Consider the following 12,376-nt stretch of genomic DNA (forward strand, 5'->3'; position numbering starts at 1 on the left):
TGCAAAGAAAAAGGGAGCCTCCTAGATAAATACACAGACAGACGGGCAGGTCCATCTATGGCCTCCTCCAGAGTAAATCCACATGGATATCTGGGATATTTAATACTGATGAACACCGGCCACAGCGTTTGGTGAATAAGGGGGGTAAAAAACACACACTGTTTTTTTTTATTCCTCATTTATTCCTGTTTGTTATTCAAATATGCCGTGTACACTTAGCAGAAAGGCACCATCCATCTGCAGAGGTGAGTGAACCAGCAGCTTCTCAATGGTGTTGCACAGCAGATCAAAATCAGACAGTGCTGCATTCATAAATCCCTCAGATCCCAACTCGTGGTTAGTTTGTCACGCGTTAACACAGAGAGGCAGACAACCACTCACACCGGACATTGGCACAAATTTACAATCAACACTTAACCAAACATCCTTGTGTTTGGACTGTGGGGGGAGCCAGAGTGCTTGGAGGGAACCTGCACACTCCACACAGACAGGCCAGCCAGTGAGGGTTCTGCTGTTACAGGGCACGACGTTTTACTGTAAGGTTGAGAGCAGGCTTCCACACAGATGCTCTGCAGACAGTTTCACCTCAATGATAAATACTGTTTATTCTCCAGATCGTTTCGTCAGCCTCCACCGATCTGCAGGATTACACGTACTATTTTGTGCCGGCACCCTGGCTTTCGTGCAAGCTGTTGCGCTTGCTGCAGTGTTACCCTCCACCAGAAGATGGCGCTGTCAAGGGCCGTCTGGTAGAGTGTCTGGAGACCATTCTTAATAAGGCCCAGGAGCCACCAAAGTCAAAGAAGGTGCAGCACTCAAATGCTAAAAATGCCATCCTGTTTGAGGCTATTTCACTTATCATCCACTACGACAGGTGAGTATCCTCTGTAGCATCCTGTAGCATCACTCTGGTTTAAAGAACGCACGCTAACTCATGCCACACATTTAATCTAAGTGCAGTCGGCTGTCTGCCTGTGCTGTTCATGCTGTAATCACACTGTAAATAAGTGTGTAATTACTGATGTGTGTGCGCGTGCAGTCTACCTGTGTGTGTTTGTAAACATGTTCTGGTGTAAGTGACTCGAGTTCTGACAGGTGAGTCAGCAAAGCTCATCATTGATAACAGTTTCCTGTGGCACCGATCAGTGTTGCCTCTTAAACACCCAGCACAGAATGTGAGCTGTAACACTAATGTAACACTCCACACTTGACTTGGACCAAAGATTTTTTTAATGTGGGAAAAACGGCCGTCATTCTGTTGTAACAATTTTATTCTTATGAAATGAAAGAGCTAGTTTTGCACGAGGAATGAGGAGTCTACATAGTTAATCTCACCTAAACACAGAACATCTCCTCAGCACATTTACAGCCTGCGAAAACCATCTGCAAACTCCAAAACAGGAGAAAAAGAATCCTCTAAATTTGACTTGCATGGATGAACTCTGAAATTGTTCTGTGCATATCTCACTGATCACACTTTGGGCCATGTGGCTCTCAAGTAGAGTTATTATTTATGTATTGTTCATTAAGGGGAGTACTTTTACTAATAGATCTATAGTGATATTTTTAGTAAGAATAATAGTATGACTACTTTATGAATTCAAAGAGAATCCATACCATTAAAGAACATGATAAAGGTAATATATACACAGCCTGAAAGCCAGTGAACAGTGAGGAAATGGCATGGCATACTAGTCCTTTTTTACATGTTACATGGTAATGTGTTTGGCCCCATGTGCTTACATGCATGCCTAGCAACGATGGGGCATGCTCCTAACGAGACAACAGGTGGTGACCTGGGGGATCTCCTCCCAGGTGGGTGTGCACAGGGTCTGCTAGAACAGGGGTGTGAGATGTAAGCCCGGGGGTCCGACTCAGCCCACAGACTCCAGCCCAGACTGCTGGACTGCTCTGGGCAGAAACGTGAGACTTTAAAATGTGTTTTTCTTAACCTTTCCTACTCCAGTAACCAAACTACACCAAAGTAATTCATTAATAGATAAACACTTAAATGACAGTTTTCAGTGTATTATAGAAAAGCCCCAGAATGTTTCAGTTCTCATCCAAGCAGCTTCTTCACTTCAGAAAACAAAACATTTAATCGACAGTGAACAAATGTTAACATTTGATTTCTTCTCATTTAAACCCTGCTGACAGATTTCTTTCATTTACTACAGAAGAATGGCATACTCTTAGACTGCCCTTCTTCTTCTCACAGTAAGATCGCTGGGATTAAACATGTACATGAACCTCTGTACAGTAATGGTCTGGTCCTCTGTATGTGTGATGTGAAACAGGTTTAAAGCCCCACGTTCTGATTAAAAGTCTTCCTTTATGGTATATTCATAGATGTTTTATTTTATTCTGCGCAGTCATTTAACAACGTTACCATACATAGAAGTTAAAGATGATGCCTGTGCTGAGTGAAAACCATCAGTTCTCTATAGTCTACAGCAGTGGTCTTTAATGCACCACGCACCCGTTTATTTCCACGGACCGGCCTTTAAGGTGGATAAATACAACAAAATAAAATGATACGACCAAGATAAAAACTGTGGGATTTTGTAAATAATAAACTAATTATCTGAGTAATTGTGTAACTTTATTAGCAGCTTCCTCCTGAAATACGCCAACAACACTGAGAGTAACATCCTCCTCTCTGCTCCTCAGTGCTCTCTGGTTGCTATGGTAATGCGTAAATATTTGTTTCAAAATAAGACGCACAACTACAACATGTGAAAGACCGAGGGAAACCGAGTTAACGATAAAAACCCTGAAAACCATGAATTTCACACCCGAGCCTCGACTCTTGCGGCCCGGTACCAAACAACTCACGGACCGGTCCACGGCCCAGGGGTTGGGCACCGCTGGTCTATAGTACATTAGAAGCAGCAGCGTGGTCGTCGAGTCGTCACCTTAAAAACAAAACAGACACAAACCATGACTCTGTGCTAACTGGCTGCTCATAACTGTACCGGGCTGTCAGTGAAGGGAGTTTTTCTGTCTCTTACTCAGTGAGCCAAACCTCCTGGTACGAGCCTGCAACCAGCTGGGTCAGTTCTTGCAGCACAGAGAGACTAACCTGCGCTACCTGGCTTTGGAGAGCATGTGTACTCTGGCCAGCTCTGAGTTTTCCCACGAAGCTGTCAAGACACACATCGAGACCGTTATCAATGCCCTCAAGGTGACGCCTCACATTTAAGAATGAATGCTTACCTTCACAAAGACGCACACCATAACCCCTGCACTGGTCCGTTGGCGCTCAGTGTTCCTCTTCTTACTGTTTGTCCGTGCTTCTGCAGACTGAGAGGGACGTGAGTGTGCGACAGCGAGCGGCTGATCTGTTGTATGCCATGTGTGATCGCAGCAACGCCAAACAGATCGTAGCTGAGATGCTCAGCTACTTGGAAACAGCAGATTACTCCATCAGAGAGGAAATGGTAGGTGTGAGTCACTGTGCAAGCAAATGTTGTTTATGCTAGGCCTGGGGTAACACTTAGCGCCATTAAAGAAAACGCGTGTTGAGTGGTGATTCCTGATCAACTCTGTCAGCTTTGTACAGATGAACCGTTTTGATTGTGCCGTTTCATTCAGGTGCTTAAAGTGGCCATACTGGCAGAGAAATATGCCGTGGACTACTCCTGGTATGTAGACACTATCCTCAACCTCATTCGCATTGCTGGGGACTACGTCAGCGAGGAGGTGTGGTATCGCGTCATTCAGATTGTCATCAACCGAGACGATGTGCAAGGCTACGCTGCCAAAACGGTCTTTGAGGTACTGCTTCATGAACTCTCGAAATGTTGTGGAGGTGAATAGAGATGGCTTGTAATTGTAAGATGGTTAGGAAGTGTGTTTTATTGGGACGGGTCTTCTGCAGCCCGATGTTTCAAAAAAGTGTGCAAAGTGTTTCACTAAGAAGATTGTTTTCCTTCTTTACATTCAAACATATTGTTTTTGGACATTAGTCTCACACTGTGGTTTGGCTGTGATACTTCAATATATGACTAATATAGCTGCTCGGGAGCACACACACCATGGTTTGAGTGTGTTTACCTTTGGTTAATTGATTCATATATGTGATAGTAGTGTTTTTTAACCTGTCTGCAACAGCAGTGGTGTTCCCCAAGAGTCTGAATGCCAACAGAGATGTGAGCAAAAACAAACGTGGCCTAAAACAGAAAAATACTTTCATCCTGAAGATGGTCGTTTCAGGAAAACCACTAAACGGAGTCCTTGTGTGTTCCAGGCTTTGCAAGCCCCTGCCTGTCATGAGAACATGGTGAAAGTAGGAGGCTACATTCTTGGAGAGTTTGGGAACCTGATTGCTGGTGACCCACGCTCCAGGTAAGATGGTTTTAGTCTGATAAGGTAACAAGTCGACAGTCGAAATGATGAATAATAAGCCCGTCTTCCTGTCATCTAGCCCCCTGGTCCAGTTCAACCTTCTTCATTCCAAGTTCCACCTGTGCTCTGTGCCCACTCGTGCACTGCTGCTGTCAGCCTACATCAAGTTTATCAACCTGTTCCCAGAGACCAAGGCCACCATCCAAGAGGTGCTGCGCTGTGACAGCCAAATCCGCAACTCTGATGTGGAACTGCAACAGCGTGCTGTCGAATATCTCAAGCTTTCTTCGATTGCTAGCACCGATGTCTTGGTTAGTTCTCACCAATGATAAAACAAGATTATGTTAATGGTCAGGGCTGTTTTGTTAAGGTAACCCACAACATGCTTTTCTCCTTTCCTTCAGGCCACCGTCTTAGAGGAGATGCCTCCCTTTCCAGAGAGAGAGTCTTCCATTCTGGCTAAGCTGAAGAAGAAGAAGGGCCCAGGAGCCGTCTCTGTGACAGAGCTGGATGATGGCAAACGAGAGGCTGGGGAGTTGAATGGAGGGGGCGACCGGGGCCCAGACACAGCAGCCATGGCTGCATCCAATGCTGTAAGCACACTTTCTCTACTCTTTATTTGCAAAACTCTCAGCTTTTCTTATGTTTTCCATTTAATACAATTTTCCTGGTTTCCAGTCCACCCCGTCACCATCAGCAGACCTGCTGGGAATTCGCTCTGCAGCTCCTGTCGGTGCTGCTCAGACCAATGCTGGCAGCCTACTCGTGGACGTGTTCTCTGATTCAGGGCCTGCTGCACCTTCTGCTGCTGTGAATGATGACGGCTTTCTGAGGTGAAAGTTCATGTCTTGATGAACTCTTGAACTAAGTTTTTAGTCAAGTCCAGTATGGGTGGCTGTACAGAAACAGTGAGCCTGCAGAGCTGTGTGAAAAAGAAATGAGACTAAAACCAGCTGCTCAAAGTCAGCACCCTGTGAACTAAGAATAATCATCAGCTTTGGTCGTTAGGACTAACATTACAAACACTCATGTGTGGTGATTTGATTGTGGGACGTCACAATAACAGCTCAAAGTAACATCTGTTTTCATACAATTTCATTTGTGTGTAGTAGTTAACAAGACATAAGATAGAAACAGCTGAGACTGCACTGATCAGACAAAGATGCATGTTTGCATGCATCGTAGTGCAGGGCTGAGGATCAGCGCGGAACAAAGTTAGCTGCAGCTAGAAAGCAGGTTGGTTCTGTGCATGACATGAATGTACCTGGAAGTTAAAAATGAGAGTTGACTAAAGTGCAGCAGAGCTGAAAGGAATCGATCCAAACAGTAACAACACTGTAAGACTGACTCATACTGGACTGGTCTCAAACATCACTGGCAGACTTTGCCGCGTGCTGTTCTCTTTCTTTACTGTGGTGAATGTAAGATGGTTGTGGAGCTGTGTTTGTGCTTTTCAACTACTATGCAGGTAGTTCCAGTCTGTTCATGTTGTCACTGATCACTGTCTTACTTTGCTCTATCTTTGTCTTACATGGACCTGCCAACCTGAAGTCATTCGTAGTGGGATGTTGTATCTGATGGTGCAGTCCTGATTTTTCTTTGAGAGCCACTGTTGATGTTAATGATTGGTATAGCATGCGATAAAAGCACATGCACTAAAGGTAAAGAGGCCTGGAGGAGTTGGCGGGCAGGTTTCCTCAAAGAGTACAGAGTAAATATGTACTGTTTCAGGTTTGACTCTCAAAGAAAAGTTCTTTATTTGAATTTGACTGCTCAGGCCATAACATGTATTGTGCTGTGAAATACTATGATTACTTGTTGTGTTGCTAACTGTTAAACACACCAGCAGTGTCAGCAGGTATATTGGTGTCATAAGGCTGAACTGTAGCGTGCGACTAAGGCAGTGGGTTTTTATTTTGAATGTATAGCAAACAAACTATAGGAGATAAAAGAAAGTCATACCCTTAACAAATGCAAAGACCTGAAAGATGCATTTAGACCTTTAGCTGGTCCACGTTGACGAAGTCTTGTCAGAAACGGTTTCAGTGAGAGGGTGGCTGGACCTTTGAGGATTCACAAAGAAGTCATCCCACTCAATTATTAGCAGTGTGTACTCAGCCACCTACAACATTTCCAAGCACCTCACCACCATCCCAGCTCCCATGGTGAGGAACACATCCCATTACATCAAAAACTTTACTGACTTCACCAATAAGGTCCAAAAACTGGGGCTCCATCAAATCAAAGAAGATGGATAAGAAACAAGGTCCGACATCACCGAGGGAGAAATGGAAGGACAACAGAACAACATTGTCATGTAGCAGGTTTAGCAGCATCCCAGTACACTTCAAACTCAGCCACACCCTCAGACAACACAAACACCTCGCAAACACAAGCTACGCAACATGGTGCAGCGCACGAGGAGTACCACAAACGCATGGCACACCATAGAAGAGCCACCTGGACAGGACGAGGCTCAGCTGTACATCGGCATCTAAGGGTCAAAGGTCACTCTTCCAAGGGTGCCAGGGTTCACATTCTGAGAAAGCAGATGGTTTAAAAGAGGCCATGCATGTCCACTGTGAACGCCCGTCTTTGAACAGAGGGCGGGGCTTACGACACCAGCCGTCTGCCATCTATAATCCAGTTCTGAGATCCCTTCCAGGCGCCTCAACTCCCACACACCATCTTGCGTCACGTGATCTCAATAGGGCACATGATAGTGTGAGCCAGGGTCTCATAATGGTTTCACCTGAAACCTCTGGTGATAATAAGCCATGCCTTTGTTCTTTGGCTCATGTGAATGCAGCACGTGATCGATAGTGGGTCGACCCACTATCTTTAAGAAACTTAGAGAAGTCCAGTCACTGCTTGGATCACAGCGTTTCTGTCCTTCCAAGCAGTCTGAACACTGATCTGTGGAAAACGGAGATGATAGACTTGGTATGAGCTTCAAGGTTGGCAGGTCTGCTTTTTTTAATCTTGCTATGTATGTGACTGTCTTTCGTCTTTTTCTCTTTCCCTTCTCTCCATTCCCCTGTGTTTGTGTGTGTGTCTGTGTATGTTTGTGCGGTTACACATCTGTGTGTTTTGATATGGATGCGTGTCTTTCTCCTGTCCTTCACCATGATTGACACTGACAGAGATCTGGAACAGCCCACTGAGACCTCCGATTCCCTATTGGTGGAGGGTTCTGGTGACTCGGAGTAAGGGACCAGTAGTAACCTACAAAATTAGAACTGGCTAAAAAGATGCAACTCAGGGTTTTGTTTTTTCATTGAAAATGTCTTTAACATGTATATTACTGAGTAGGTGACTTGTTACACGTAAGTCAAGAAGTAGCTTAGTCAAACTTTCTGTTTTGAGTCCAAGGTTTTCTGCTCTCAGCCACATCGTCTCAGTTTGTAGCAGCAGCAGGGAGCTGTTTACAGGAGAGGTACTCTGTAAACCCTCTGTACTGCTTCATAGAGGGTACTTTAAACAGTGCCAAAGGGCGCATTTAATTAGGTAGTGGCTCATGTAAAAATGTGGGTGATCAATATAACACTGTCCACACAGAAGGAGTAGTGAGAGCGTCACGTTCACAGTTCTGTAGCTCGTACAACAAACTGCCCTTTTTTTCTGGGCTTTCTTCCTTTATTATATCCTTTTGTAATAAACAAGACAGCAAAAACACTCGTTCATTTATCAGTTTGTCCAGATAAAGTGCTTCTTGCTGGTGTCTGGCTACTGCTCGTGCCATCAAGCTTTACTTTACCTGAGTTATTGCTCTGCTTCTCCTGTCAGTTGCATCACAGTAATATAACAGAGTGCTACAGATAAATGAAGTCTGTTAATCTATAAAAGATGATTTTGTTATTATATTTATTATTAATATTATTTTCAACCTGTAGGTTGAAAATATCTAATAGCCCTTTTCTGTACTCGGCTCAACTCAACTTGGTTTTTAGGGTTTTCCGTTAGGTGGTGGTACCAGGGATTACCAGCCCCTTTTCCATTAGTACCTACTCGGATCGACTCAGCACGGTTTGCAGGGTTTTCAATTAGGTCACCGTACCTGGTACCAGGTACTACTTTAGTACCTGGTCGATGAGTCATAAGAGCGTTGCTTTCAGAAAAAATCAAAACGGCTACAAAAACAACACCGTGTTCCCTGAGTGTGACGAAAAGCTGCAGACTGAGCAGCAGGTATGTATTCGCTTTGACGTCCACCTTTGTTGCATATTATGTTGTGGGACGCGCAGACACGTTATAAGCACGCAGACAAGGTACTACTGGGTTGTAATGGAAAACCAGTTGAGTTGTGTTGATCCAACTGGCCACTAAGTGGCATTGCACAACGAGTCATAAGAGAGAGAGAGACTATGAAAAACAAAACTGCCATTTTTTTAACCCAACAATGACACAAAACGGTGCTCCCTGAGCATACACCAACAGCAGGTACACCATCGCTTTGCGTCCTCCATTGTTAGTTGGTACTAACCTAAGTTAGTTGGTACTCGATTGTAATGGAAAATGACTGAAGCCGAGTAGATTAGAGTTGCATCGCGCCGAGCCCAGTAGGTACCAGTGGAAAAGAGCTATAAATATATTTGACATTAGTTTGTTTCGATGGGTTTGAGCGCATTCATTCTTTCAGACACCAGTTTGTTTTTCAGTGGAGCAGAAGCTTCACTGATGTCTTAGTCAAATGCATTGTGTCTCCATTGATCCACAGTATCTCATACTTTGCTTTTGTTGATGCACCTTATTGGTAATAACCTTTAACACCCCCCCCCCCCAGAATTTTTGTGCACATAAAATGGGTGAATGGAAACGGCTCTCCTGGCTGGTAGTAGTTCCTAATGCTTGTAGAACATTGAACAGACTGTGTAGATGATAATTACATGGAAAAATACAACTGTAAAAACATGGAAACACTGTCTAGCAACAAATATTGTGCGCACATTAAAACTATATTTTATGTGCACAACATGCATGTGTTTAGTGCTGATGTTGACCTAGTTTGCTTTAAAGTTACTTACTTCTTTAGCGTTAGCAGTGGGACCGTGTGTTAAGCAGTCAGTATAAAGCTATTAGATTTCTTTCACCCTGTGTGAGTGTTGTACCACAGATACACATACAGAGTGCATGGCCAACTTTGCACAGAGTAAGTAGCTGACGTCTTTCACTGTGTATATCATTCACCTGTAAAGTGCTTGTACTAACCAGCTCTGCATTTTACTTTTTATCTTGTTACCAATTTTCATCACACCGTTCCTGTTTACTGTGTTGAATGAGTTGCTGTCATTTCCCATTTCCATTCTTACCCATTCATTCCTTATTTGTCCTGTTGCCTATCTGCTTCCATCCCTGCTTTGTTCTGTGGGCTGTCCCTGCATCCTTGCCCTGTCCTGTGGCCTCCCAGCTCTGCTCCTCCCTCTGAGGATCCTGCTCCTCCTCTGTCTGAGGCAGATGAACTTCTTAACAAGTAAGCTTCTTCTGTGTCTAAACATTGTCATGTTTTCACTAAGCTGTAGCTCGGCATAAAATTGGTTGATTCCTTGTCAAAAAAAAGAGTCCTCACACTTAATTAAATATCAGCTCTACATAGTTCTGCTGTTTTTAAAAAAGCATGTATATTAGAGGCCTTATTCATACCACTTTCCAATGTGGATTCTGTACTTTTAAATACAGAGTGTTAAGGAAACTGATTATGTCATTCATACAGCCCCATTTGTGTAGTGATCCAGTTCCAATATTTAAAATAACAGTTTAATTTTATTCCCCTTTGTGTGTCAGGGAAACCTGTAAAAGATCTTTTGGTTATTTATGTAATTTTTTGAACATTTTTAGCCAGCTGTGGCCCAACACATAACTATCAGACACTGGCGGTTGGTAACTGTTTGGTTAATATATATGTGGTTCCCTGTCAGGCGATTCACTTGGCACAGTGCATATAGTATGGGATATCCTCTAATGCCTGTAATGACGTATGTGTGGCTCTGCCTGCACGTATATCACTATCAGAGTCGTCGGTTCTTAGGCTGTTCTCACTGAGGAGCAGAACCCCTCTGCTGAGCTAGCTAGCTACTGTTAGTCATCTCTGCTGTCGTCTCACACAGTTGGTGTGCACGAATACTAGAGATATTCCTGGTGACTCATTTCTTTGTTGACTAAACGAAGGAAAAAAGTTTGACCGACTCGTCTAAAACTAAGAACAGTCCAATATTACGTTGAATTTGAGAACCGTTTAATGGACAATGTCAAAAACTTTGAAACCATTAATCACATTCTTCAGTAACTGGTAATACGCTCAGCTGTGTGCAGGGGCAGCAGCCTAAGAAAGGTAGCTCAGACCTCCCTCTCTCCAGCCACCTCCTCTGGGTTAACATGAATCGTTTCCCAGAGCAGCCCATAGATGTCATTTCTCCAGTGTGTACTGGGTCTACACTGGGACCTCCTCGCGGTAGGACATCCCCGGCCAGGAGGTGACAGCCTTAGCTGGTGCCTTTCAGTGTGAAGGAGTAACGGCTCTTCTCTGAAGCCTTCTCAAACAACTGAAATCCCCCCTTATCACTAAGGGAGAGACGGTCCTCCCTTTGGAGAAAGTTGTGAGCTCATTCTAGTAGTGTTAACATAAAGATCAGACCCATATAAACAGATTTATGGGGTTTCTCTACAACGCTGCTCCATCTGGTGCCAGGTGGCTGCATAACATTACAATTAGAAGACTGGTACTGACTAGTTACAGCAGCGAAGATTAGTTGACTAGTGCGTACATCCCTAATGACTACCAAGCCGGAGTGAGCAGAGCAGAAATCTTCTGTTCGCCCCTGTCCTCAGAGGTGGGGTTTCTCTTTGGATGGCGTGCCCCTTCTGCCTGGTGGTTGTCTACGCTAGGAGACAGTGGACTGGGCCTTAAGCCTTAATCACAAGCTCCGGCGCTCGACCCTAGAAAGATGTTTGTGGAGACAGTGCTGGGAAAGACTGCTGTCGCACAGCATGACCCTCTCCTCTCCCAGTGTAAACCAAACTAAACTAAGCAGGTGATGCATTTCCTGCAGACACACTGGGTTCTGCAGGTCAGCCGGCTGGTTGCTCACCTGCCTCAGCTTGTGCCTCCTCTCTGTGGGTGGTGTGAACTGTTAGTACAGGTTACCGATTGCAGTTCTAGGCCAGCGTCGCTTTGCTGTCGCAGAATTGTAAACATTGCTGGAAGCAGCACCATTTCTTCCACATGATATTGAGGAAGGAACTAACCACTGGCTCAGAAAAAGCAGTATGGGTAATCCCCGCTTTGGAGAGTTTTGAATGTGTATCTGCTGATGTACAGCATGTTGACACTCTAATGCAGTTTTACCGGGGCATTGCTTTACAACAACCAGTCTTACAGAGACTTCCACCGGCACTTTCTGAGGTTTGAGTTTGCCTATGAATATCTGTTGTGGTTCAGGCTGTTCCTCCCACCTTTACAAATGTCCCAAGGCAGTGTTAGCTCCCCTCAGAGAGGGGTGTCCTTATCGTAGCCTATCCAGACAATTGAGCTCTGACAGCGGGCTCCAGAGAGAAGGCGGCAATGCAACTATTGGGGGTTCAGTCACACATTCAGGTACTGGGTTTCTCAGAGCCAACTTTAAAAGAACTCGCTAACCGTGATTCAGTAGATCTGTTTCCTTGGTTTGGAAATATGCTTGCTTTCCAGGCGTGCAAGTCTGAGCACGGAGTGCTGCATTTCATCGTCGCCTCACTCAGTTAAGCTGAGGTGCTGACTGCGTTTGCAAACGATGTTATGATTGTTGGGCCGCTTTCACTGTTAAAGATGAGAATTTGAGGGCCCAGCATGTCTTAGACAGGGTGGGAAATTCAACAGTGGTCTCTTAGAGGCAGGGTGGGACATGTTCCCTTCTCCTGTGTTGAAGGGGTCTCACTCTCTGCTGCTATAGTGCAGTGTTCATCTTCTTTGTCCAACAGCCACCCATGCTTCCTGGTGAGGGAATGGAGGGCACACCCTTTGGTAGTGGCCCAAATGTGGGATCTGCTGTCCATC

At 44.7% G+C, this 12,376-nt stretch overlaps 1 protein-coding gene across 4 annotated transcripts in view; it reads left to right on the top strand.

Annotated features, from left to right (window-relative positions):
- The window catches only part of ap2a1 (adaptor related protein complex 2 subunit alpha 1), a 30,922-nt gene that overhangs the window by 11,206 nt on the left and 7,340 nt on the right, over nt 1–12,376 (top strand). For 2 of the 4 annotated variants that reach the window (XM_039611220.1, XM_031755790.2), the window contains exons 6-14: nt 615–874; nt 3,016–3,184; nt 3,303–3,440; nt 3,595–3,777; nt 4,250–4,347; nt 4,427–4,658; nt 4,752–4,940; nt 5,026–5,180; nt 9,755–9,817. In XM_039611220.1, coding sequence (XP_039467154.1) covers nt 615–874; nt 3,016–3,184; nt 3,303–3,440; nt 3,595–3,777; nt 4,250–4,347; nt 4,427–4,658; nt 4,752–4,940; nt 5,026–5,180; nt 9,755–9,817 — 1,487 coding nt within the window. The remainder of the gene's footprint in view (nt 1–614; nt 875–3,015; nt 3,185–3,302; nt 3,441–3,594; nt 3,778–4,249; nt 4,348–4,426; nt 4,659–4,751; nt 4,941–5,025; nt 5,181–9,754; nt 9,818–12,376) is intronic. The other 2 variants (XM_039611221.1, XM_031755791.2) reach the window with 1 other exon arrangement.

This window comes from Oreochromis aureus, linkage group 4, assembly GCF_013358895.1.
Source record: "Oreochromis aureus strain Israel breed Guangdong linkage group 4, ZZ_aureus, whole genome shotgun sequence".
Lineage (NCBI taxonomy): Eukaryota > Metazoa > Chordata > Actinopteri > Cichliformes > Cichlidae > Oreochromis > Oreochromis aureus.